At 46.2% G+C, this 24,327-nt stretch overlaps 7 protein-coding genes across 13 annotated transcripts; 4 read left to right on the forward strand and 3 right to left on the reverse strand.

Moving 5' to 3' along the window:
* Positions 1 to 152: 152 nt before the first annotated feature.
* Positions 153 to 3,183, forward strand: LOC6586457 (UDP-glucuronic acid decarboxylase 1). Its single transcript, XM_002012035.4, has 2 exons — positions 153 to 1,284; positions 1,883 to 3,183. The coding sequence occupies exons 1-2, from the start codon at positions 457 to 459 to the stop codon at positions 2,396 to 2,398; spliced, it is 1,344 nt and encodes a 447-aa protein (XP_002012071.1). The 5' UTR covers positions 153 to 456; the 3' UTR covers positions 2,399 to 3,183.
* On the reverse strand, positions 3,170 to 6,163 carry LOC6586458 (steroid hormone receptor ERR2). Of its 2 annotated transcripts, none has more exons than XM_015160363.3 (3): positions 5,601 to 6,163; positions 4,372 to 4,934; positions 3,170 to 4,318 (listed from the first exon to the last, which is right to left on the reverse strand). In XM_015160363.3, the coding sequence occupies exons 2-3, from the start codon at positions 4,912 to 4,914 to the stop codon at positions 3,386 to 3,388; spliced, it is 1,476 nt and encodes a 491-aa protein (XP_015015849.1). In that variant the 5' UTR covers positions 4,915 to 4,934; positions 5,601 to 6,163; the 3' UTR covers positions 3,170 to 3,385. The 2 variants fall into 2 exon arrangements, with proteins under 2 accessions (XP_015015849.1, XP_002012072.1); XM_002012036.4 differs by lacking the exon at positions 5,601 to 6,163 and adding an exon at positions 5,257 to 5,515.
* Positions 6,164 to 6,251: 88 nt separating this feature from the next.
* LOC6586459 (WD repeat domain phosphoinositide-interacting protein 2) lies at positions 6,252 to 9,835 on the forward strand. Of its 4 annotated transcripts, none has more exons than XM_015160367.3 (6): positions 6,252 to 6,420; positions 6,915 to 7,010; positions 7,066 to 7,827; positions 8,331 to 8,489; positions 8,559 to 8,686; positions 8,769 to 9,835. In XM_015160367.3, the coding sequence occupies exons 2-6, from the start codon at positions 6,940 to 6,942 to the stop codon at positions 8,978 to 8,980; spliced, it is 1,332 nt and encodes a 443-aa protein (XP_015015853.1). In that variant the 5' UTR covers positions 6,252 to 6,420; positions 6,915 to 6,939; the 3' UTR covers positions 8,981 to 9,835. The 4 variants fall into 4 exon arrangements, with proteins under 4 accessions (XP_015015853.1, XP_015015851.1, XP_015015850.1 ...); XM_015160365.3 differs by having other exon boundaries at positions 6,253 to 6,420; positions 8,346 to 8,489; XM_015160364.3 differs by having other exon boundaries at positions 6,254 to 6,420; positions 8,790 to 9,835.
* A 330-nt stretch (positions 9,836 to 10,165) lies between these two features.
* Positions 10,166 to 15,482, forward strand: LOC6586460 (mediator of RNA polymerase II transcription subunit 24). Its single transcript, XM_002012038.4, has 7 exons — positions 10,166 to 10,412; positions 12,210 to 12,296; positions 12,360 to 12,517; positions 12,586 to 13,431; positions 13,487 to 13,847; positions 13,902 to 14,719; positions 14,791 to 15,482. The coding sequence occupies exons 1-7, from the start codon at positions 10,326 to 10,328 to the stop codon at positions 15,410 to 15,412; spliced, it is 2,979 nt and encodes a 992-aa protein (XP_002012074.1). The 5' UTR covers positions 10,166 to 10,325; the 3' UTR covers positions 15,413 to 15,482.
* Positions 10,421 to 12,110, reverse strand: LOC6586461 (dnaJ homolog subfamily A member 3, mitochondrial). The gene is made up of 2 exons (XM_002012039.4): positions 11,336 to 12,110; positions 10,421 to 11,282 (listed from the first exon to the last, which is right to left on the reverse strand). The coding sequence occupies exons 1-2, from the start codon at positions 11,919 to 11,921 to the stop codon at positions 10,537 to 10,539; spliced, it is 1,332 nt and encodes a 443-aa protein (XP_002012075.2). The 5' UTR covers positions 11,922 to 12,110; the 3' UTR covers positions 10,421 to 10,536.
* A 445-nt stretch (positions 15,483 to 15,927) lies between the features above and the next one.
* Positions 15,928 to 17,186, reverse strand: LOC6586462 (nedd8-conjugating enzyme UbcE2M). 3 transcript variants are annotated; one of them, XM_002012040.4, is made up of 4 exons: positions 17,080 to 17,186; positions 16,782 to 17,007; positions 16,341 to 16,642; positions 15,928 to 16,270 (listed from the first exon to the last, which is right to left on the reverse strand). In XM_002012040.4, exons 2-4 carry the CDS (start codon positions 16,885 to 16,887, stop codon positions 16,130 to 16,132), a joined length of 549 nt encoding a protein of 182 aa, XP_002012076.1. In that variant the 5' UTR covers positions 16,888 to 17,007; positions 17,080 to 17,186; the 3' UTR covers positions 15,928 to 16,129. The 3 variants fall into 3 exon arrangements, with proteins under 3 accessions (XP_002012076.1, XP_015015854.1, XP_043866162.1); XM_015160368.3 differs by having other exon boundaries at positions 16,782 to 17,010; positions 17,080 to 17,177; XM_044010227.1 differs by lacking the exon at positions 17,080 to 17,186 and having other exon boundaries at positions 16,782 to 17,059.
* Positions 17,187 to 17,369: 183 nt separating this feature from the next.
* Positions 17,370 to 18,622, forward strand: LOC6586463 (probable deoxyhypusine synthase). The gene is made up of 2 exons (XM_002012041.4): positions 17,370 to 17,632; positions 17,681 to 18,622. Exons 1-2 carry the CDS (start codon positions 17,441 to 17,443, stop codon positions 18,572 to 18,574), a joined length of 1,086 nt encoding a protein of 361 aa, XP_002012077.1. The 5' UTR covers positions 17,370 to 17,440; the 3' UTR covers positions 18,575 to 18,622.
* The last annotated feature ends 5,705 nt before the right edge of the window (positions 18,623 to 24,327 follow it).

Raw genomic sequence — 24,327 nt, forward strand, 5'->3', positions numbered from 1 at the left:
AAAACATGTTAGCAACAATACTTACCAGTTAAATTCAAGTGATTAACAGAAAATTTATTAAAAACGTTCAGTACTGTCTATCGATAGTTGTCGATAGTGTCGTCTCAGACATGAAACGTTGACGTTGAATTCAAATTTCAGCTTTAATTGTTAAAGTATATGTTTGTAAACATGCTTAAAGAATTCACATATTTCTGTATTACAATAGAATAAAACACCCGATGCTAGTCAATTTATTTGATATTTAATACCACCAACAGCACAGCTGTGCTGAACAGCACGAAAACAGCTGATCGCAACTCGATGCGCACTAAAATTACATCGCTGAATGGTGGGTAAACAACACTACAGAGAACATAAATAAACATGCACAGTTGCTGATAAGAGCAAATAGCGCACGCGAACAGCGACCGCGTCTCAATTCTAGCAACGTCAGCTATAGTTGTCGTACACAGAATGAGCCTGACAAAGAAGCGGATTAAAATTGTTTCGGGCAGCTCAATTATTGGCCTGGCCCTCATCTATTTGTACAAATTTGCGATCGCTCCCGCCACTAGCGTGCCAAGAGCTAGTTCCGTTGCTCACGGGGTCGAGGAGCAACGACAGTGGCCCCCCACCGAGGATGCTGTTCAGCGCAATCTACAAATCGCCTACGAGGCTCAAAATGCGCTTCTGCATCAGCAGCGACAGGAGCTGCTTCACACCAAGGAACAGCTGGCCCAGCTGGAGGAACAGGTGCGCTCCCTGCAGGCCAGCACGCCACGCAAATATCCGAAGGTCAAGTATCTCAACTATAAGAATCGGAAGCGCATTTTGATCACCGGCGGCGCCGGCTTTGTGGGCTCCCATCTAGTGGACGACCTGATGATCCAGGGACATGAGGTAATTGTGGTGGACAACTTCTTTACGGGGCGTAAGCGCAATGTGGAGCATTGGTTGGGTCACGAGAACTTTGAGCTCATCCACCATGACATTGTGAATCCGCTGTTCATCGAGATCGACGAGATCTATCATCTGGCGTCGCCCGCATCGCCGCCCCACTATATGTACAATCCGGTGAAGACAATAAAGACAAATACTATGGGCACCATCAATGTGCTGGGACTGGCCAAGCGGGTCATGGCTAAGGTGCTGATTGCCAGCACCTCGGAGGTCTACGGAGATCCCACAGTGCATCCGCAGCCGGAGACCTATTGGGGTCATGTGAATCCCATAGGTCCACGCGCCTGCTACGACGAGGGCAAGCGCGTCTCCGAGACGCTCAGCTATGCCTATGCCAAGCAGGTGAGTTCTGACGTCATTGACTACCTGATGTATATTCTACTTGGGCTATAAGCGGAATGTGCCTTATAAGGAAAGCCTAATTAAGCCAGTTGGAATTATTTAGCGTGGTGAACTGATATAAGAAGAATCTATTCTCCCTATATGTATCTGAACTGATATTTTAATGCATATACATTTATACATATGTATATCATTCTATGGCTAAGCGACTACCGCTGGCGTCATTCGATTATCTGATTGGTATCAATCTAATTGGAATGTGCAGCGATGCATTAAATTAATTTGTTTGAGTAGAAGATAAACAAATCAAGCCTATCAAAAGACTAACTGGTTTAAGCGGGCCTTATCTATACGGTATAAATATATATCAGGTTTCTACGAGGCGAGGGTGGCTTAAAAAGTTTCCGTCCTACTGCAACGTGTGCTGCCGGAAAACATTCCGAAATTGACCTTCAGTCAGAGACAATGCCTCGGAGTTCCGGATGCCAGCACTTGAGTTAGCTAGCGATAAAGCAGAATTGATAAGATAGGGAATATTACATGTTTAATGTTTTATCCGATGGGAGTTAATGCTAACGCCTGCTCCATTTGCTTTTAGGAGAAGGTGCAAGTGCGCGTGGCACGCATCTTCAACACATACGGGCCGCGGATGCACATGAACGACGGCCGCGTCGTGTCCAACTTCATACTGCAGGCGCTGCGCAATGAGACGATCACGGTCTATGGCAACGGGAAGCAGACGCGCTCGTTTCAATACGTCTCGGATCTGGTGGATGGCCTGATTGCACTGATGGCTTCCAATTACACGCAGCCCGTGAATCTGGGCAATCCCGTGGAGCAGACGATTGGCGAGTTCGCCAATATCATCAAGCATCTGGTGGGCGGGCAGAGCGAGGTGAAGCAGATCAAGGCCATGGAGGATGATCCGCAGCGCCGCAAGCCGGACATCACGCGTGCCAAGAAGCGCCTCAACTGGGAGCCCAAGGTGCCCCTGGAGTCGGGCCTGCTGCAAACCATATCATACTTCCGCAACGAGCTCGCGCGCAGCGACCGCTTCCAGGAGAGCTCCCGCAAGTACTTTGACTCGCCCGATCTGCAGCGCATTCTGCCCTAGATCAAACTCCACGGCCAACATCAGTAATATGTGCCTCTCAATTATTGTAATTGGAACACACACACGTCTCTAGTCTGCAACAAATGTAAAGATGACCAACGATAGCGCTAATCTTATGGCTTCCCCATCCCGCTGCTCTCATTCACCATGGCCCCCGCCCATTCAGTTAAGGCCCCAACTATATTTAAGTCACAACACAGGGTGTTCTCGGCCTGCCGCCAACTAAGGTTCCAGCTATCAACGTGTTGATAGTTCCCCTCTAGTTTCCATGTTACAGTTAGTTCAAGTGCTTCGTGGTGGCAGTCTCCGAGTGTGCAATACCCGGGAATACCCTGCACTCCAAGGACAATGTCGTACAGCTTCAATATTGTCTTTGCCTAAGCTAAATTGAAATCTATCGTATGTGTTAAGTCTGCCTTCTCCCTGCCCTTGCAGTTGGCCCAGTTTAGACACACACTTGTGTAAACTGTATTTGTTAAGTATACGTATGTCAGTCCGACTAAGTCAGCTGGGCTCATTCCGCTGCTCTTCCCTCTTGAATACTTCAGACTCACATGAGCTGCTCAGTTAACTATATAGCCCATAGACGCGTAGCAGTCTCAGTGAATAGATTGGTCCTCATCAAATCTTGATCATACATATCCTGACTCTACACAAACTATATCCACCTGCAAGGGTATTTCGACTTCGGCCTGGGCCGCAGCCAACACTTATCTGTTGTACAATATATTAGTAGAATAGTTGGTAGTTGATTAAATGTGGTTCTTTAAGTTTTCGAATACGAATTACTCTTTACTCTTTTTCTCTACGCATTAGCCACGTACACAGACAAACTATATACACTATCTATGAGCTACACCTCTGTTGAATGCTTACAACTGTAGTTTAGTAACTAAATTAGCTTATATCGATATTTGCACCTGAACTTAAAAGCTAAATCGACTGGCAATCTGCTACTGGAGCTGGAGCTGGAGCTGAGGCTGACTTTCACCTGGCCAGTGGTTCGAGCATCTCGAGGAACAGCTTCTTCATGTTGATGTGCTCGTCGCGTGCCACGCCCCGCCAGAAGCGACGCAGTATGTCATCCGCCTGTCGCAGCGACGGCAGCAGCAGGAGCAGCTGCTGCTGGTGCGAGACGGCCGAGGAGTGGCGCAGCAGGTAGACCACGTCGTTGAGCGAGTTGAGGATGGTGTCGCGGAAGGCGCGCAACGAGCTCTGGTCGTCCAGCAGTATATCACAGTTGGACAGCAGCAGCGCCTTCAGCAGATAGTACTCCTCGCGCCGTGGCGAAATGCGCTCCATGCGCTGCGCTATTTGAACGCAGTGATAGTAGAACTCCGTATAGCCGCACTCCTTGGCCAGCAGCTCGTCCATCCAGACGTCGGTGGCGAAGCAGAGTTTGCCATTGAACGGCAGCGAGCGGAAGGTTGTCTGCAGCGTCAGAATCTCTGCCCACGAGACCTGCAGCAGCTTCATCTGATCATTCAGTGGCAGGTCCAGGAAACCTGGAATCTGCTTGGCCCAGCCAATGACGCTGACCAGCTCCTTGTCGTAGAGATCGCTAAGTACACCAAGTATCTCGTTCGGATCGTTGTTGTTGTTCTGAAAAATGCAAGTGCCATTGGAGGTGCCGTTGCTGACCTCCAGCTTCACGCTGCCGGAGGACGAAGAGGCCTCATCATTCAAGCTGGTCGTGTGGGGCTGCTGCGACTGCTGCTGCTGCGACTGTTGCTGTTGCTGCTGTGCCTGCACGCTGAGCGCATCGGGCTCATAGCTGTTGAGCACGTCCAGTATCTTGACGTCGCCCAGCGATGTGGTGCTGGACTGGTAAAGCAGTTGCATGGTCTGGTACGAATTCGACACCGGATTGCGTCTGTATTTCTGACGGCCGCCGCGCACGCGATCCAAGCGAACGCCCTCCTGGAATGAGGAAGATTGTTATACAATGAGGCAGACAGAGAGAACGAGCGTACCTTGAGCATGCCCATGAGCAGGCACTTTTGGAAGCGACACGCCTGGCAGGCCTTGCGCCGTCGCTTGTTGATCTCGCATTCGTTGTTCGCCGGGCAGGTGTACTCGATGTTGCCCTGGATGGTGCGCTTGAAGAAGGCCTTGCAGGCCTCGCAGCTGGCCACGCCGTAGTGGTAGCCCGATGCCACATCGCCGCAGACAAGGCAGAGGCGACGCATCTCGTCGCGCACCGAGCCGCTGCCCGCATTAGCACTCGAGTTTTGGGCGCCAGTGCTGCCGCTGTTGACTCCGTTTCCTTTGTTGCTGTCGCCATCGTTGCTCAGCGAGACGTTGTGCAGGTCGCAGGACAAGGATGTGGTCGAGCTGCAGAGCTGGCGCTCTGGCGACACGGATGGCGAGGACTTCATGCCGCTGTTGCTGTTGCTCGAATTGTTGTGGGCGGTGGTTGCCTTGGAGCTGGGACTGCAGCACGAATTGCTGGCACCGCCAGCCGATGATGTGTCCACCTCCTGTTTGATGTGCAGCACACTAACCCCGTCGGACATATTCGAGCGCGAAAGTTGAGCTGCAAGCGGAACAGTATAAGCGTTTAGCTATCAGGGGACATTCCAATTCACGCATACGACTCTTGATTCTTGCTGATTGGATTTTAAATGTCAAAAGTACATGGGCGACGTCGCTTCATGATAAAAAAGAGCGACAGCGCGGCTAATTATTAATGAACGTGAACAAGAGCGACGTGAAACAAAACAAAAAAGTAAAGCACGCACACATACAAAGGCATAGACACAGCTAACAAATGCAATTAGAATTGTGGAATCCACTCAGAATGCAGTTAGAATTACCCTCTCTGTTCATGTGCGTGTGTGTGTGTCTGTAAGCTTTACCTGCTCGCACTCGCAAATACTAGCCCATGCGCTGGCCCTTTCACGCGTCCAATTGGATGATGACAGAGACGCTCAGCGCGGTGGAAAAGTACAATGCCGCGATAACGGTACTATGCGTAAGAGTGTTTACACTTGGCAAATAATTAACGGTTACGCTACTCAGTAAATCACGACTGGAAGGCCTGATTAAAAATAAAATACAAAATGGCCAAAGAATCTAGCTATAAAGCTATACGCAGAGATGCACGTTTTTAGTGCGCGTTCTCATTTCATTTCTTATCACAATCCAGGTGGGTGTGTGTTTGTTGATAATAGGTGTGTAGCCACTGTCTCTATATACTTACATAAAGATTTGTTGAAGATCTTGATAGTTGTAAATGTAATCAGTGAACGTGCTTGTTCCACACAGTTTATTGTATTTCAATGATCCAATCAGAATCCAGTCAACACATTTTGATACATAACATATATACACTCTCACATACATGCATATATACTCTCATGCATATGCATTTATTTTGGTTCGAGCACTTTGTTATGGCTTTTGTTGTCTGCGTGCGTCTGCATCTTTTTGTGCTTTGACCATTCAGCAATATTTGTGTTTAGCAATGCTTCTTGATTTAGCTAAACAATATCCTGTATTTCCTGTTTTGCGTTTATAACTATTATGCATATTGCATTTTTTTTTTACTTTTTCAACTATGTTAACTGGCAGCTGCTGTTTTCGCATCGGTATAAACGCGGTGAATTTCTATCATCCTCCAAGCACAATGTGAATTAGGCGACCACTATGGCTATTGGTTTATCATTTTTATCTGTTGACGCTAAATATTTACAGAACTTTAACACAGTAAAATAAATATATGTACATATATATAAAATCCAATGTCACTATCGATAGCCAGCGATAACAAATGTCGCACGACAATTATCGCAATTCAGTGTCGCGCATATCGATGGTATATGACGATACTTTAAATCTCTAGGTATCGCACGCAAATTAGCCCCATCCCTAGTGCAAAACATAGCAAAAACAATTGCGCGATAGAAATTATTTTAGAAATATAAATAAATAGACAGTGTTTATAATAGAACCATTGAATAGTGTTATCGTACACGTTGTCCAAAGTTTTGGCCGTGCATAAAAGGTGTTTTTGTTGAAAAGTAAGTAAATGCTTAGGCGATACGTGTTCATTTCGTTTGTTGTTGTTGGTTTGGGGTTTTATCAGAGCTCAACCCAAAATACATCATTCCATATGTATATTTGCTTTGTTAGTTCGCTTGCGTCTAATACGCAGTCGAAATATGCTGGCCCAGTCCCTAAGCTGTTGCATATTTTAAAGTTACTTCACGTCTCAACGGTAATATCTAAATCAGAGCTATAATTGCTTTGTTTTGCTCCAACATACCCTGAAGACAATGGAGGTATAGGGTATACAAATTTTGTGCATATATTTGTATCAGTAAATAGAATAAATATAAAATTGGCGAGGTCAGTAAGAATCCATGAGTTGATTTTGGGAAATAGGTATATGCTAGTCGCGTATTCCTCTTGTCTATGACTGTGGAGATATCTGTGCATATAGAGGGTATTTAGGAATAGGAAATTGTCATTATATGGTGTCAGAAGGGTATTCTAAATATTTTTACCATTGCAGCCCAAAGAACAGAGAAGCAGACACAATGATGAGCCTGCTAGGGCGACCCGATGTGGATGCGGGTGAGGTGTTTGTCAATTTCAATCAAAACATAACGTGAGTGTGTGTAAATATGATTAAATGCAATCTATAAAGTATTGTTCTCGCTTAGTTCGCTGGCTGTGGCGACCAGCGGTAGTTACAGCCTGTATAGCCTGAGCTCTGTTGACTCCACGCTGGACAAAATCTATAACACAAAAAGCGATGATCTATTCCTCATCGAGCGACTCTTCGAGAGCTCCCTGGTTGCCATTGTGTCGCAGCGAGCGCCGCGCAAATTGAAAGTTTGCCATTTCAAAAAGCAGAGCGAAATTTGCAATTACTCTTACTCGAATACGATTTTGGCTGTGAAGCTGAATCGGGAGCGCTTGATTGTCTGCTTGGAGGAGTCGCTCTACATCCACAACATACAGGACATGAAGGTGGTGCACACCATACGCGATACGCCCTGCAACCAGCTGGGCTTGTGTGCACTCTCCTCCTCGTCGGAGCACTGCTACCTGGCCTACCCGGGCAGCGTGACAAGTGGCGAGGTGCAGATCTTCGATGCCATCAACTTGCACGCCAAGACTATGATACCCGCCCATGACACCCCATTGGCGGCTATTGCTTTTAGTCCGTCGGGCACAGAGATCGCGACGGCCAGCGAGCGCGGTACTGTGATTCGTGTGTTCAGCTCCCAGGATGGCAGCCGCTTGTTCGAGCTGCGACGCGGCCTCAAACGTTGCGTCTCCATTGTCTCGCTCTCATTCAGCACTTGTGCTGAGTACTTGGTCTCCAGCTCGAACACGGAGACGGTGCACATATTCCGCTTGGATCGCAGCGCTGCCGAAAACAGCGATCATGGCAAACAGTCGAGCGACGATTGGATGGGGTAAGTTGAAGAGCTGTGGACTGCGAGGCTCAGTAGTCAGCTTTTGTTGTCTGTTTATTTTGGTGACGGTGTATATAGACATGCACATACAACATATATACGCTATATATACACAGACTCTCACTATCTTTCACCCATACAGAATTTTTGTGTACAGTGAAGACTTTGCCAAAGAATAGCTCACATATATAGCCTGCTTGTTTATCATTTGCTTTATCAATTTGTAATTCTATTTTGATTTATTAAAATCTATTAGATGGCAGGTTAATATCATTTTGTTGGATTAGTCCTTGAGCTCTTGTTTAATTTAGGCCCTTTCGCTGTGTCGATCCTTAGGTTGTTTATCTGCTTTTTTCTTTTGTTTCTTTGTGTGTGGCACTTGACATTTATCTATTTTTCTTTTCTTTCATTTCTTCAATCAACCACCCACAAACCACAACCACAACCTCAACCACAACCACCACCACAACTACCACTCATCAAATCTATTCTCTCATGCAAAGTTACTCGTTTTTTAGATTCTTGAGCAAAACGGTGACCAGCTACTTGCCCACGCAGGTGACCGACGTGTTTAGCCAGGGACGCGCTTTCGCGTCGGTCACGCTGCCAGAGGCGGGTGTGCGACGCATGTGCGCCATAACCACGATACAGAAGCAGCTAAGGTGGGTCCTACACTCAACACTACAGCATATTCGACTTCAATTATACTTATTATTGTATTCTCTTTGCAGACTCTTGATTGCCTCGCAGGATGGCTATTTGTACGTCTATTCCATACCCTCGGTTGAGGGCGCTGAGTGCCAGTTGCTGAAGCGTCACGACCTGCGCTTGGACGACAGCTACGCCATGGATGTTAAAGGTGCTTTATAATTCCATTTGAATCACATACACATCATCAGACACACACACCTACAATTGCAATGTCAAAACAAATTATTTAGTTGATTCACATCACACTTCAGGTCTGAACAGTAATGTTAGCATTGGCGGTGCGGCTGGTGTCCCAAATGCTGCTGCTGCTGCAGCTGCTGGGGATGGCAAAGCCAATGAGAAACCGGGCAGTTCGTCGAGCGGCGGAGGCAACGCAGGTGCCAGCTATGCCTCGGCTGTAAAGGGCGATGAACCGGCTGGTGGTTCATCCTCCTCCACTTAGGTGCAATTGAACTCACGCAACAACAACCGCAACTGATAACAGAACATGATAAAACATAAACAAAAGAACAGAAGAAAACGAACTCACTCCTCAAAGTACTAAGGACGATGATGATAAAGTGATTGGATTTGGGTCATGCAGCTGGCGACGACATGTGGGAGACGGTAGCTCGCTCCATGACGTCAAACAAAAATAAGTAAATAAATGAATAGGTCTTAGACTTAGCTTTTAAATGTAATCAATTGACGATTCTTCCTCGGTTAATAAGTAAAAAGTTAAATTGAGTAACGCCTCATTTCTCAAAGCAATTTTTGTTAGTTTTTAAGTTTACTGTTCATGGCGCTGCCATCAATAGGAAAAGAAATGCTTTTGTCATACAATCTTAAGTTAGCTGTTATATTTTTCAATATTTTTTAATATACACTTGCTTCAATTGAAATTTCTTACTAAATAAATTGCCTTTGTAAATTTATGTGCACATACTCTTTATTTGAACCCTTGACAATCCACCGAAAGCTCATATTCTAATTTATAATTTTTGCTTAGTAACTTTGCAATACTCAGCATTAGCATATTTATCGTTTGTTATATTGCCAATGCAACTAATAATATTATAATTATATCAAAATAATCAAGTAACAAGATAATGAGTGAAAACATCAAATTTGAAGTGTGTACGCAAAGGAGGAACAATTTTCGGCATATATAGTAAATATATATATATATATATATATATATATATATATATATATATTTTGTACAAAGTCAAACATTTTAGAACATAATATTTAAAGCAGTTTACAAAAATCATGCGCTACTTTATTGTATTCAATAAATTACATATTTAATTTACTACAGGTTTAACTCTTTTGAATTTAGCGGGCCGTCACAAACATAAGTGCTGGGTAATTTTGATTTGCAGCACCATATAATCGAAAAGCTATCGAATGTTGTATTATTTTGTACCAATTACTAATATTGTACCATTGCCTTTTAAATGATCTTGAAAAGCAGTTTGTTGTGTGCTTAGCTTATAAATTGCAATAATACAAAAATGTATAAATAAAATTGAATGTTATTTTAAATGGTAGTAATCATTTATTAAAAATCCGCATCAGATAAATTATTATAGCAAAAATATGCACATCGATATATATAAACATATCGATATATCTCATCATCCCTAACGTGAAATTGCAACCAGCTTGGGTGAAAGATATAAACAGTGCTTCTTCTTGATATACTTTCATATAAGTGTTTATTGGACTTGTGTCCTAAATATAATGAAATAAACACTTTGTGCTTAGCAATAACGTGAATATTTTGTTCTAACGCTTCGAGCGCCATGAAGGACAACAAAATCCTTCAGCTAATTAACGTTGCATGGCGTGAACGCTGGACCGACTCACAGTGGGGCATCAACATAAAAAAGGTGATACGAACATTTAAAATTGTCATATTATAAATTTCAACTTTACATGAGAGTGATAAAAGCGTATTACATTGAGAATTTTTGAACACGGTTTGTATATATACATAGAAAAAAAACACGCCATTCAATCCTTTGCCTTCTTGCTTCCCTTGTGGAATTCAAACACCGGCTCCTCCGACTGAGCCAGCGCCAGGATAAGCTGTCGTTGCTTCATCGATAGATTGCAGGGAATACGCACCTTCAGTGTAATAATATGATTTCCCACACCATCACGTGTCCGCACGCCCTTGTTGTGCAGCACCACCTGCGTGTGTGACTGAGTTCCGGGCTCGACACGCAGCTCGACGTTGTCATAGAGGCCGCGCACTAAGAAATTGCCACCCAGAATAGCATCGGAAATGTTTAGAAATTTGTCTGTGTGTATATCGTTGCCGACGCGACGAAAGTAATCACTTTGAGGCACCTGTAGGGTGTACTTGACCCGTTGCTTTGTATTGGGATTGTCGACGGTTATAACATCTCCAGTTTTGGAGCCGGACGGCACTGTGATTAGAACCTCGACATTGCCCGTTACAAAGCCCCGGTTGTCGCAGGCGTCGCAGTCATTGCGATTGATGTAACGCTTGCCCTTACACTGACTACACGTATTCACTGAAGTGAAGGTCAACGTTTTCGTGGTCACCTTGCCAGTGCCGTTGCAGCGTCGGCACGGCTCCTTGCCCAGATCACGATTGGCCATTAGCTGCGACTTACCCTTGCAGCTTTCACATTTTCTCAAATAGCGCAAGTCAATGCGCTTCTTGCAGCCGACGGTGGCCTCCAGAAAGCTCAATGGTAAATCGTACTCGCCCACAGTTAATTTTTTGATATCTGTATGAGAGGAGTCAAAGTCAAATCGAGAATTAGTTACCCATTGTACGCACCCTCCGGACTTTGGCAAACTGCCTCAAATCTCTTGCTGCTCAGGTCGATGTTCATGGGATTGCCAGCCTGCGCTAGGAATGCCTTCTCATCCTTGATGCCACCCAGCTGATCGTATTCCAAACGTTTTGTCTCGTCCGTTAGTATATTGTAAGCATTGGAGAGTTCCTGAAAGTGCTTCAGCTTCTCTTCAGAGTGCATGGAGTCCGGATGATAACGTTTGGCCAGTGCATAGAAAGCGCTACGAATTTGCTGTACGGTGGCATGTCTGTTCACGCCAAGCACCCTGTAGTAGTAGTCCTTGGGCAGGCCTCGCTGCTGATGCTGCGGATTTATGGCCAGCATCTGCCTGGCCGACACTGCTGTTCGCTGCATCTCTAACTTACGATCTGGATAGTAGGCTTCCTTCTTGACCCGAAACTGATATTGGCTGATTAGACGCCTCCACAGCGTAGTGGCACCCACTGCCGCCTTCTCCCCATGGGCCGCACACCCGATGCTCAGCAATTGATTTGGCCGCCGCCTGCAGGATAACCTTAGGCCGTGCATGAAATAAATCTGAAAGCGTTGCAAATTTAAACGAAACATGATGCAACAACGCGGTATATAGAAATTGCTAGAATCACGTATAAGGAACTTTTTGTATTGTATTATTGTATTTTAAGGCTTTTAGTTTCTTTTTGTCTGTATTGCGTTTATGTACCCTAAATTTTATTAAAATTACATTTCAACGCGTCTGAAACTGTAATGATACAGAGCTCAACTGGCCCCCGGCTTGCCTAGCCTTGCTTGAATTTAGATAATTTTCCAAATGTATCAAACATTGAATAACTTCAAGTTTGCCTTTAACTGATCTGGATTCCATTTTGCTTTCAGGTCCTCCCACGCGGCGTTAGTGGCGATGTTTACAATCTGGCTGAGTGCCTGCTGCAGCAGGCCGTCATTGGCTCCACGGCGAATTCGGTAAGCTTATGGGGAAAGTAGTGCCATAGAATCTCTAATCCTTCATTGGCCTCTCTCTTGCAGCTGGTCTTGAACTATCTGAAGCACTCGCTGTGCGCACATCTTGTCTCCCATGCGGCGGTGCTGCGCTGCATAGCCAAGTACGACAAGCTGAATCGCGTCTACTGCGTGACGGCATTGCTGGAGTTCCTGGTCAGCATTATAGATGGCATCACCTGTCGGTTAGTTACTCTTGATTGCACGTCAAAGCTGGCACACTTACGTCTTCTCACATCTTCTCTCCTTCCAGCATCAAGTCTGAGGAGGCGCTGCTGCCTGGAGCTGTAGTCCAGCTGGTGATGTGGGTCATGCAGATCTTTTCGCGCACTCTGCAGCAGTATGAAATGCGCGGCGAGCTGAGCGCCGAGCTGTCGTATATGCTGGATCAGAGCTGTCTGCTCATCGAGCACCTTACGCAGCAACAGTTCGTGCTGGCCATGTTGAATGTGGGCTGTCACGAGGAGCCGGAGTCGCTAGACAGGCTGCACGATCTCTACGCCAGCATTAAGGCGTCGCTCACCAACTCCAACTTCACGCTGAGCGCTGCCACAGCTGAACAGCAGCTCAAGCAATTGGCCTACATTGATGCCAAGCACCTGGACCTGCAGATGCTGAGTCCAAATCCCTGTCTGGAGAAGATTTCGTGCTGTGTGCAGCCATTGCTCGCTGTGGAGGTGCTCTTGAATCCCTGCAAGGACACCTCGTACTATGTGGCCGAGCTGCAAATGCTGCAGCGCCTCAAGGGCTATACGAATACACGTTTGTTCTATGAGATTATCCGCGCGGGCTTCCTCACGCTCAGCAACGTGGCCGACACTAGTCCGGACACCATGTGGGGCGCCTTCATGTTCTTCAAGATGCCGCACATCATCAAACAGCTGCATGCGCTGCAGCGGGTGCCAGGCGAGCAGCAGCTGGCGGCCACAGACTACATTCCCGAGCTGGTGGAGGCACTGGAGCTGCTGATCGAGGACAATTTGTTGCTGGACTTTATGGACACCAAGTGCTCCTGCAATATCATTGAGTTCCTGCTCAACGACTGGACCAAACAGCAGCTAGTCAATGAGGTGCACGTCAAGAAGTTCGCCAGCCAGCGGTAAGTGACCACTTGAGGTGGAAGTAGCTATTATACTAATGACCATCTCTTGTAGGGAGGCCGCTTCGCTGCTGCTCAAGAAGTGCGACAATGGCCAGCAGAAGCCCTCCAATATCAACTTCATCAAACGAGCCGAGGTGCCCCTTTCAGGGGTGCTCAAAACGTTGTGCACCAACAAGATGCAGGACATGGTGAATGTGCTCTGCCATGTGCCAGTCGGGCACAGCTTCGAGCTGATACTATCGGTGGCCACAGTGGAGGGACGTCTGAAGACCTTTGTCTCGCGCCTGATACAGTGCAATGAGAACTCGAAGCAGGTGCCCGGAGAACTGGGCAAACAGTGTATTACGCGCTCCACCCTGTTCGATGTTTCCTTTCTGATGCTCACCAGCATTGTGCAGACCTATGGCTCGGACGTAAGCAGTGCCGATAGCTTCTATGTGCAGTCAATTAACTCAGGGGTCTTTCAGGTGGTCCTCTCCGAGCGCTGCGATTCGTTCTTCGAGAAGTGGGTTCGTACGTGCATGATGGAGCGCAATAAGCTGAAGAATCCACGTCAGATCTTGGCCCTCTGCGAAGACAGCATAGTGGACGAACTGCTCTTGAGCTTGAGCAAACCGGAAGCGGCACAGCTGAAACCAAGCAACCTGACATGGCAGGACATATGCCTGAACTTGCCAGGCGTGCTGCATCATGTGCTGATTGCCTGGGAGCAGGAAACTTTATCCTCAGCGGATGTGAAGAGCATTCTGGATAATATGAAGCGTCGCCTCTTCAGCTTCTCTGTGTGTGCCACCTCATATCTGTGCGCCTACATGTACTCGGTGCGCGAAACAGAGCTGCTGAAGCCGTTGAATATGATACAACAGTTTCTGGCTCCACTCACCACTGAGGAGCTGTCCAGCCAGGAGAACTCAAAGGAGCGGCTGGCGCTCTCCTATCAGATCATACGTAAAATGCAGCACGATGTGCACCCAGCGCCCAATACCAAGTCACGCCTCATTTCTCACACGCCGTTGATCGAACAGTTTCGTGAGTGCTGGCGCATTGTGTCGGAGGCTGGACACCTGCCGGTGCGTGCAGCCCAGACACTGGAATCCCTGCTGCTGGCCGGCGGTGCCTCCTGGCTGGTCACTCAGCTGGTGGAGCAGTTGCTGAGCTGCAAGTACATGCGCGACATGGCCAAGTGCATGGACATTGTGTTTGCTGTAATGCATCTGGATATAGAGCGCACCACCGAGGCGTTGCTGCAGTACGTCGTGGCTCCATTGGTCCTGAGACGGCAAGGGTGGGTCTCGCCTACATCCAGTAGTCTATAGTTACCGTACTAACTGTTTTCATGCCTTCTTGCCCCTGCAGCGAGGACATCAACGAGCCACAGTCTTTGGTGCTGGCGCGTCTGAGCGTCTACTGCATCATTTCCTGTCTGGAGACGCGCAGCTCAAGCAGCGCTGCTGCTTCCACTCTACAGAAGCGCTCGCGCTCCCACGACGACGACGAGATGACGGGCGTGGCGAATGCGGCGAAGGTGCGCAAGGTCATCGGCGACGGCAGCGACAACTCCAATGACTTCGCCGATGGCGACGCAGCGAATGTTGTCGCACTGCTAAGCGCGCCCAGCGCTGAGCTTCGCGTCACCCCAGCCAATCTCAAGGAGCCGCTCCAGGCGAGCATCAAACACATATTCCGTGTCTTTGTGCAATTCGTTAGCGGCGATGAGCTGTCGCCCAAGGCCGTCTTCGTCTACCAGTTCATCTCGCTGCTGGTGGAGTGCGGCGGCGAGCGTGTGACACCTGTGTTGCGACTGCTGCCGCCAAATCTGATGCAACGGCTCCTCAAGGTGTTGGCCACCGATGATATACGCGTCGGTCTCATCAGCCGCCTCTACGATCTGCGTCTGCATACCGGTCGCCAAGCTGCCGTGGCCGATCTCTGCCTGTGGCGAAATATGCAGCTGGCGCGAAACAGCATACACCTGTGATCAGGTGTCAATAGAGTGGCCTGAATGAAACTAAAGCGAACCTCCATTAAATACACACATAAAACTGCAACATCCTTCTTTCTATGCCATGCAAATACAATTAGAATAACGGGCAACATTTTAACATTTCCTTGGGCTTTCAGATAGACTAAAGAGCTATCTACTGTTTCCCTCTTTCTACTTTAGTGTAGGTCAGTTTAAAAATATTTACTTGATGACCATTCATGACGCATCAATCATGAAATTCTATTTTTTTTTTTTTTTTCATTTTTTATATCTTCTTTCATCTTTGCTCTTTATCTCCCTCGAATGCAATTACAAACATGATGACAAATTTTATAATTATAATAATGTTGGCTTTAGACTAAAAACAAATTGTTGACTCGACTCGCATTTGTTTTTTTTCGGTTCGCAGTGGTAAATTTTTGTTTTATTACGATAATTTGTTGTTGTTGTTGCTGTTTTTGTCATTGCGGCCAATTGCTGCCTGTTGTTGGTGTTGTTATCGTTACTACTGTTGTTGTTGTTGTCGTTGCTGTGGCTTGTTGGTTGCCCTCCTCTCCTACGTGTGTTGCTTGTGTTGAACTATTAAAAGTGCATTCATCATTGAGTCAGTGGAGCGGGGCAGCGGTATCGGCAGCGGCAGCAGCAGCAGCAACAACAGAGCAGGCAGGCAGATGCCGGTACTTAAATAATAGAGTTTTCATTTCCTATATATCACTTGAGACAGCATTCAAAGAAAGTCTCGCCAACGCAACCGCCGCGCATTGCCTTCTTAACATTATACTCAAATTGGCGTCGATTGCTTTGCAGCACATCGGCGGCTTCCTTATTTAGGGGATCCTCAGGATTGGGTTCCTAAAAAGAGAAGACAACTTTGTAGTCAAATCTCAATCCAAAGATATTTGCTTGAGAGTGAATTCGTTACCAAGAACAGAAATTGCAAGCCATAGACAATGGAATTGATGGTCAGCACTGGATTCCAGTCCTCGCGTAAAATGTTCAAACACACATTGCCCTCTAGATCGATGTTCGGATGATACACCTGTGTGGCGCATTTCACCTTTGGCGGCTCGTGCGGATAATTGGACCCCACGCGAAAATTGAACACAAATCGCCCGTCTTTATAGAAGCCCTCGTCGGGGGATATAATCAATTTGAAGTTTAGCAAGTCATCGCTGTCTGGAAACTCCGTGACACAAGTTTTTGGCAGGTTCAGTTCGTTAATATCTAAAAATATGAATATTTCATTTGTATTAACAATGTAGAATGTATAAATATACATAATATACATACATATGCATATATACATATATTATAATGAAAACGAAACTAAAGTCATGGGCGCCAAATAGTTCACGACTTTTACCTTTTTGTATGCGCAGCTGGGCAGCTGATGCCTTTTTCTGCTGGCCACCGCGTGCCGTCTGATCTCCATCCTTTTTTTGTTGTTTCAGCGAGAAAAGTTTAATCATTTTTTTTTCTATATGTATTTGTTTGCCTGCTTGGCCGCTTGCTCGCGTCGTTCGTCTACAGCTTCCACTTCACTGTGTGTTGAGCGTTTCGCTTCGCAGTTGATTGCTGGCTTGTTGCTTCTGCTTTTGTGCGTATTAAATTGTGATCATATTTGGAATTCTTTAGCAACGTTTAAAAATGTTGTATCGTACCTTAAAATTTTGGTTGTTGGTAGTTTCAAGAGCTTGCTTCTTCTTACTTTTTAGCTCTCAGTTTCTCTGCCTGTCATTCAAGGTAGCGCAGCAAAAACTATCGATGTTACTATCGTTAATTTAATAGTCGATACACGCAAAAAGGGTTGTCAGCTCACTTAAGTTTTTATAAAATTTTCTATTAAAAACAAAAATAATTGCATCACAGTGTTTCTCGATGCATAAACAGATAAGCCAAATACGACTAATTAAAATGAAGAAAATATTAAATAGCCTACTTCTGCATATCGATAGTTGTATCGATATCATTATTTTGCACATGTTAGGTGAGACGCGCAAAAACGAAAACATTTAATTTAAGATGTCCACAGAGCCTGAAATAGCGAAGGATGCTGTGCTCAAGCGTAGCGAACGCCTTTCGGAGGACACGCCACAAGTGCATGGATATGATTTCAATTTGGGCGTCAACTATAGCAAGCTGCTCGAATCCTATGGGAGCACCGGCTTCCAGGCCACAAATTTGGGCCTGGCCATAAAGGAAATCAATAAAATGGTAAGTAATTATATGTATTGGGCATCACATTATACTAAAGAAGGACAGTTGGATTGCAGGGCTCAGCCACTAGACGGTGAGCAGCAGGATGTCCACGAGACGGACGAGTTCATCAAACGCAACACGAAGTGCACTATATTTCTGGGCTACACTTCAAACTTGGTATCGTCGGGCTTACGGGAGACGTTGCGTTTCCTTGCCGAGCATCGGATGGTCGACTGTATTGTGACGACAGCTGGAGGCGTGGAGGAGGATTTTATCAAATGCCTGGCACCCACATTTATGGGCTCATTCGAGTTAAGTGGAAGCCAGCTGCGAGAGCGCGGCATCAATCGCATTGGCAATCTGCTGGTGCCCAATGACAACTACTGCAAGTTTGAGGATTGGCTAATGCCGCTGCTCGATGAAATGCTAGAGGAACAGGAGAGCAAGGGCACGGTCTGGTCACCCTCACGCATCATCCACAGGCTGGGCGAGCGAATCGCAAATCCGAGCTCTATCTACTATTGGGCTGCTAAAAACAAGATACCCGTGTTTTGTCCAGCGCTAACCGATGGAAGCCTTGGCGACATGATGTACTTTCATTCGTTCCGTCACCCGGGCCTGGTTGTGGACATATTGTCGGATCTGCGCAGGCTCAACACGATGGCTGTCAAAGCTGTTAATAGTGGCATGATTATTGTGGGTGGCGGCATCATAAAGCACCACATTTGCAACGCTAATCTTATGCGTAATGGAGCCGATTATTCTGTTTTCATAAACACAGCTTCTGAGTTTGATGGCAGTGACAGTGGTGCACGACCGGATGAAGCGGTATCCTGGGGCAAGATACGCAAAGATGCAACGCCCGTCAAGGTGTATGCCGAGGCCACTTTGGTGTTTCCCCTTATTGTGGGCGAGACCTTTGCCAAGCGACACTTTAGCCAGAAAGAGGCCATGTAATTGTGTGTATATATATAAAGTAAATATAGTGAATATGTTCCATAGAAAGTAGTGTAATTTTCTGGTGGCCGCATTCTAACAACCACTTTTAAGCCACAATAAGCAACTGCTCCGTCTCCAGTCTCATGGGGTGTGGGCACTAAGAAAACTGGCCAAGGAAAGTTGTCAGCCACAGCTTCTGCATTGGCAGCAGAAAGCCATTAAGCGTTGTTGCCTCTGTCCGGAGATGTGCAAAATGTGATAAATGCAACAAGCAGCCCATTTTCAACTCCAGCAGTTACGCTTTGAATAGAGATGAGCATGCTCCGTGATTTGCTGCTGGTCTTATGCGAACAAACACGACGTTGTTGATCTTCACAAACATGCATACATATGTATTGTATCGTATTAGAAGAGTCTTGCACATCTCTAGCTACGACTGCAGTGGCCACTGCAACACTATAGAGATGAGAGCGTGTTGCCCTTTACATGGGGACCGTCAGAAGAAAAGAAATGTTAGGCACTAACACTGGATGAGACTCGTGCCGTATCGTATTGCATTAGTAAAATAGTGCTCTTCTCTAACTGAAACTCTGGCTGCTGCTGCTCCATTATAATGGCTATGTAGTGCACTTTGCTTCTTCGCTTTTTGGCAGGAGCAGAGCGAAAATGCAACTTTTGTTGAGCATTTTAACAGTAAAATGAAAGTTGTGGTCCTTGCTGGTCACAGATGCTGTCCTGCCCACCTCCCCCTCATTGCGGCTGCTCCTTTGCTTTTTGTCACGCACAAAAAAGGCAACTAAGTCTTTGGCGTAATTGCTTGGGGTTTGCTGCGCACATAAATTTTGCCTTCAGCGTGAAGCTGCCTTGGCGACTTTTCACTTTTGTCATACATATTTTGCTCTCCTTTCCGCCATGCCCCGCTCTCGCTGCACTCTGCGCTTAATAGTCAGAAATTGTTTTGGGAACAATGCATTCGCATAAGCTCGCAAATTTGTCATTAATTTTATGTCGCTAATGCCCGCCACCCACCAACGAAAGCCACAACTCAAACTTTATGTTTATGGCTCAGAGAGTCCTGCTCCCTCTGCTCCCCCTGCTCCCCTGCTTACATCCAACACAGAGCCGGTAAGCCTCTGCTGTCTGAGCGAAGTTTTCGCTGTCTGTGCGCATCATTAAAGCGAAGAACGAAAACTTTTCACACACTTTTTTGCTTTCCTGTTTTCGCCGCATTCTTTATTCGTGCTTTTCGCCGCGCTTCACTTCGACAGTTGGTCTTACATATTTTGAGCTATTGTCATTCAGCGGAGTCTTGGGGTATGGCAGCTGCATTTGCTTTGCAACTTTTTTGCAGCCACAACTTTTATACAGTTTACTTGATTCCTGTTATTTTTACATATATACTTTTTGCTGTTTTTTGTTTTCGTTGCAAATATGTATGACTGGGTCGCTTGAAGTTCAGTCAACCATCATGTACTTATTATCAAATTTCATAAAATGTTCGCCACACTTTGCCAACAAATGTTAGAAAACTGTATTTTTGCTATCGTCAGCGGATGTTGAACGTTTGAACTTGGACGCGCTGTTTGTTTTATCTATATATATATATAGACATATACATACATATATAGAAACGTGCACGTCAGTCCTGTTACTTGAGCTCGTTGTATTTCTTATTATTTTATGTGCTCTGCAAAGGATATTAAAATGTTGCCGTCATGCATGTGAAGTAAACACCTTTGTAAGCACACAGTAGTTATGTATGAATGTCAGTTCGCCTTTATTAATATGAGTTTAACGATGGAGCATTTTATTTGAAAAATGTAGCTTGCTTTTGCAAGTGCAGCAGACCTTTGTGTGTTTTGCAATTTTCATAGCAAGCTTTACCGCGCAACAACTAAAATCAAACAATGGATGAAGCTAAGCCAGCCCTTTGTAGTAGACTTTTAAGCGCAGCCAGAGGGCTATAGCAATATTTAACCCAAAATTGCGGTTGCTCTTTGAGCCAGCTAAGCTCGTAAATACCTGAAAGCGGAAGATGTTGAATAAGACTTCTATAATGAATATGAAATTGAAGCAACTGTGAGACACCGCTGCAGTTGATTGATCCGGAACAAGGCTGCAGTTCTATATCATATATACCTGGACATCACAGCAGCTATGACTAATAATGCAGACACCACTGTATTGGTCTCTAATGAAGACACTGTGCAGCAGTAAACTACAATCCGGTTGCATTTGGCCTGGCACCAACTGCCGCAACTTGTGGAAACTTGGCAAGAAAATCAATTGCACTTATTATACTTGCGCCATTATCGGCAGCCACACACCAGGCAGCCAGGCCAGCAGCATTGTCGTCGTTAAGAAGTGCTTAACTGCATCATGCTGTCATATCTAATGCCACACACACAGAAGCACACTCACACACAGCGCTTAAAAACTAATTACGAGCAAAGCTGTTGCTGCTGTTGTTGTTGTTGTTGTTGCGAGGCAAGTTTTGCACTTGCCTTTTACTTTTTTTTTTTAGTTATTCCGGCCAAGTTTCCAGTGCTTACGAGCAAATTAAAACTACATTAAAACTTTGGCGAGTCCAGTTCCTGGCAATTGACAGCCACACACACATACACACACACAGAGACGCAAGTATTGAGCAACTTACCAAGTTGTTGGCAGGAATAGAAAATATATTTATCTACATACTATATACACATAGATAGGGAAAGTCAAGTTATTTGGGGACAATTTAGCATTTGCTGCTGGACTCGCTGTCCTTTGGGCGCTGCGACTGGCAGTACTGGCAGCTGCGCTTGTCGCATGTGTCCATCAGGTCGGCTGGGTTGCTCAACTGCCCGAGCTCGGGCCCGGGCTGGCAGTCGTCGCAGCCACAGAAGTCGCTGCCGCTGTAGCTGTCGGCATCGAATGTGTCGCTATTCGTTTGGGTTTTGGTGCTGCGCATGGTTTCCGCCTTGTTGTAGCTGATCGCTCTGGACTGAGTTGAGTAGTAGGGCGAGGCAGCCGCCTGGTCCCAGAAGATTTCCTCGCGTTGCTTCAGATCCTGCACGTGCACCTGCAGCTGCTGTCGCGCCAGCACCAGCGCCCGCTGCTCGTGGTGGAGCAGCTGCTGCTTGGTGATCAGCGCCTCCTGCTGCTGCTGGAACAGCTTGTCGTAAAGCACGCGCACATTGTTCTCTCGACGCTCGCCGGCCTGCTCCAGCATGTTGTCCAGCACCGCCTCCAGCTTGCGATCCAGTTCGGCGAGCAGCTTCCGTGCCTCCGGGTCGTCGTCCAGTATGTGCTGTAGGCTGAGGTACAGAAAGTTCAAAGGTCCGCTGCTCGTCGCCCAGCCCTGGAGCTGGCGTATGGCCAGCTGTGCACCACGATCGATGCGCTGCAGCAGCCACTGCATCCGTGGCTTGAGCAGCGGCAGCGGCAGGTGACCCTGGCCCTCCAGTATGCGCTGCTGCCAATGGGTATCGGCCTGTCGGTAGAGCTGCTCGTTCTCCACGGTGCGCGCGTGCATTTGGTTGATCTCCTGGATGAGCTGTTGGTTTTGCTGCGTGAGCAGCTGGAAGTTGGTGTTGGCATAGTCGATGCACTGGCTGCCACCTCCAAGACGTTCGTGCAGCCTCAAACTCTCGTTATAGCAGGATACGTTTGTGGTCACTGCAGACGCCACATCTTCATTAGCCAAATTAAGTTCCGGTAAGTCCATTTCCTCTGGAATCATCTCCAGTTTGGGTTTCCCTGGCAGCTCATGCTGCTTCCACTGTTCCTCTTGCTGCTTCATTTCTTGCTTCTTCTGCTGCTGTTCCTGCTCCTGCAGATGCTCCCGCTGCTCCTCCAGTTCCTGCTTCTGCTCCACTTCCGTATCCGCTTCCATTTCCAGACTGCCTTGATAATCGCTGAGCACATCCTCGAGCGACCGATCCATATTCTCCACCTTGATAAAGGGCATTCCCAGTTTGCCCATCTCGCGCAGCTGCCCGTACATGAGCAGCATCAGACAGTTCCTGGCATATTTCTCGGCCCGGCTGGACTTGTGGAAGACCTGCAGCCAGCGCTGGCTCATCACGAAGTCCGACTTGCTGATGTGATTCGAGTAGACGTCGCACATTATACGCAGCTGCGACACGAAGTGCCGGTCCAGCGTGTTCTCATTAATTTCACTCATTTTCCCCAGATTCATAGATCAGAGATTGATCTACAGCTTTGATTTTTGTTTTTTGTTTCTTATGTTTGGTTAATTGTTGTAATCTGTACAATTTTCATTGTTTTTTTTACATTTTTGTTTTTTATAAAGTCAGATAGTAAAATTTGGATCTGACGGAAAATATCAAAAGCAATTCAAATGAGACAGAGAGACAAAGAAAAAGAGAGACAGATAACCAAGTAAGGGAGAAAGAGAGAATCCCATATTGTGGAGAGAGTAAAAGAGAGTGTGAAGCAGAGAAGGAATTAGAGAGAGAAAATGAAATGGTTCGAGAAGAAAGTAGCGTGAGTGCGAAACTTATATCAAGACTAAAAGACAGAGGAAGGGAAATGTTTAGTAACTCCAGAGCCGTAACATTTCCTAATAACATTTGCAGACCCGTTTAGATTAGAATTAGGACCTTTAAGGACAGCACTTAACAAGGATTCAACCATTAAATTGTTTGTTAATTTAATTTGCTCATCCGTTCATTTAATTTTTTTTTTTTTTGGGGCTTTTGACTATGCAGAACATTGCTTGGGTCGTCCTTTGATAATTATTCAAATTTCTTAAATACAAGCTTAAAGCAAAAACTCATTTAAAATTCAGCTGGCTTTTGCCTTAGTTGGTTGCGTACAGCCGACCAGACCAAAAGGAGCTCTGTGTCAGTTATCAGTTTTCGGTTTTCGGTTTTCACTGGCTGCTTGGCTGCCTATGCTGTGGGCCGATGTCAATGGAATGCCTTGCTCCACAAAGTTTTCGCACCTTTCTAGCCAAGATAATGGCACAAAAATGCCGCAAATACTTGCAAGACAGAGAGAGAGAGAGCAAGAGACAGAGAGTGAGGGGGAGAGTATGGGCGTATATGCAATGGCAGGCGCACATCCTGTCGCCGATAAGCTGGAAATATCCTTGGCCATGCTGTTTAATTCCTTTGCCGTTCCATTGGCATTTTTTAGTTCGATTTTGTTTTTTTTTTTTCACTCATAAATTGCGCAAATTCCTTTTGTGCGCATCAAGATGAAATGGCTGGAGCGAGTGGGCGATGGCAGTTTCTCAGAGGACTCCGCGGGCCGAGCACATCTAATTTCTCAGCATGTCCTGCGCACGCTTATTAAAGTATAAATCATTTGATGGCCGCGCCCTGCGATCCGCTTCAACCAACTGAGTAACAAGCCCGTCAAAATCTACAACAACAAAAATACTATATAAAAAAATACTAACGAAAAGCAGTCAAAAAAGGAAACAATAGAAGGTGAGTGGGAAGCAAGCAGATGTGTGGTCTTGGCTAAAGTACATTATCGTTGGTCGGGCGTGAGGCGAGCTGCAACAAATGTAGCAGAAAACCGCAGCCGAGAGTAGTGCAATTAAATGCAGGAAATAATGGCTACCGCAGCAGTAGCAGCAGAGGCAATAGCAACAGCAACAGCAGCAATAGCAGCTGCCTGCCTGTCTGGGGGCGTGGTTGCCTCACCGGAAACGAGCGAGCACAGGAAGCATTCACAGCATCTTCCAGCCAGGCCCAAGTGTCCAATGCAGCATAACAATTTTGAGGCAAGCGCCAAACAAAGTTCAGCTCGAACAA

The sequence above is a fragment of the Drosophila mojavensis genome, unplaced genomic scaffold, assembly GCF_018153725.1.
Source record: "Drosophila mojavensis isolate 15081-1352.22 unplaced genomic scaffold, ASM1815372v1 contig_74, whole genome shotgun sequence".
NCBI classification, from domain to species: Eukaryota; Metazoa; Arthropoda; class Insecta; order Diptera; family Drosophilidae; genus Drosophila; species Drosophila mojavensis.

Coding starts and splice junctions, on each gene's coding strand:
- LOC6586459 (XM_015160367.3), top strand. CDS start 6,940: ATGATGAGCCTGCTAGGGCGACCCGATGTGGATGCGGGTGAGGTGTTT. Junction 8,490..8,558: donor ACGATACAGAAGCAGCTAAG/GTGGGTCCTACA, acceptor TTCTCTTTGCAG/ACTCTTGATTGCCTCGCAGG. Junction 8,687..8,768: donor CTACGCCATGGATGTTAAAG/GTGCTTTATAAT, acceptor CAAATTATTTAG/TTGATTCACATCACACTTCA.
- LOC6586460 (XM_002012038.4), top strand. CDS start 10,326: ATGAAGGACAACAAAATCCTTCAGCTAATTAACGTTGCATGGCGTGAA. Junction 13,432..13,486: donor AAGAAGTTCGCCAGCCAGCG/GTAAGTGACCAC, acceptor CATCTCTTGTAG/GGAGGCCGCTTCGCTGCTGC. Junction 13,848..13,901: donor TGCAGACCTATGGCTCGGAC/GTAAGCAGTGCC, acceptor GGGGTCTTTCAG/GTGGTCCTCTCCGAGCGCTG.
- LOC6586462 (XM_002012040.4), bottom strand. CDS start 16,887: ATGATTAAACTTTTCTCGCTGAAACAACAAAAAAAGGATGGAGATCAG. Junction 16,643..16,781: donor CCAGCTGCGCATACAAAAAG/GTAAAAGTCGTG, acceptor TCATATTTTTAG/ATATTAACGAACTGAACCTG. Junction 16,271..16,340: donor GCTTGCAATTTCTGTTCTTG/GTAACGAATTCA, acceptor TTCTCTTTTTAG/GAACCCAATCCTGAGGATCC.
- LOC6586463 (XM_002012041.4), top strand. CDS start 17,441: ATGTCCACAGAGCCTGAAATAGCGAAGGATGCTGTGCTCAAGCGTAGC. Junction 17,633..17,680: donor TAAAGGAAATCAATAAAATG/GTAAGTAATTAT, acceptor AAAGAAGGACAG/TTGGATTGCAGGGCTCAGCC.
- LOC6586461 (XM_002012039.4), bottom strand. CDS start 11,921: ATGTTTCGTTTAAATTTGCAACGCTTTCAGATTTATTTCATGCACGGC. Junction 11,283..11,335: donor AGTTTGCCAAAGTCCGGAGG/GTGCGTACAATG, acceptor CCTCTCATACAG/ATATCAAAAAATTAACTGTG.
- LOC6586457 (XM_002012035.4), top strand. CDS start 457: ATGAGCCTGACAAAGAAGCGGATTAAAATTGTTTCGGGCAGCTCAATT. Junction 1,285..1,882: donor GCTATGCCTATGCCAAGCAG/GTGAGTTCTGAC, acceptor ATTTGCTTTTAG/GAGAAGGTGCAAGTGCGCGT.
- LOC6586458 (XM_015160363.3), bottom strand. CDS start 4,914: ATGTCCGACGGGGTTAGTGTGCTGCACATCAAACAGGAGGTGGACACA. Junction 4,319..4,371: donor TGCTCATGGGCATGCTCAAG/GTACGCTCGTTC, acceptor TCCTCATTCCAG/GAGGGCGTTCGCTTGGATCG.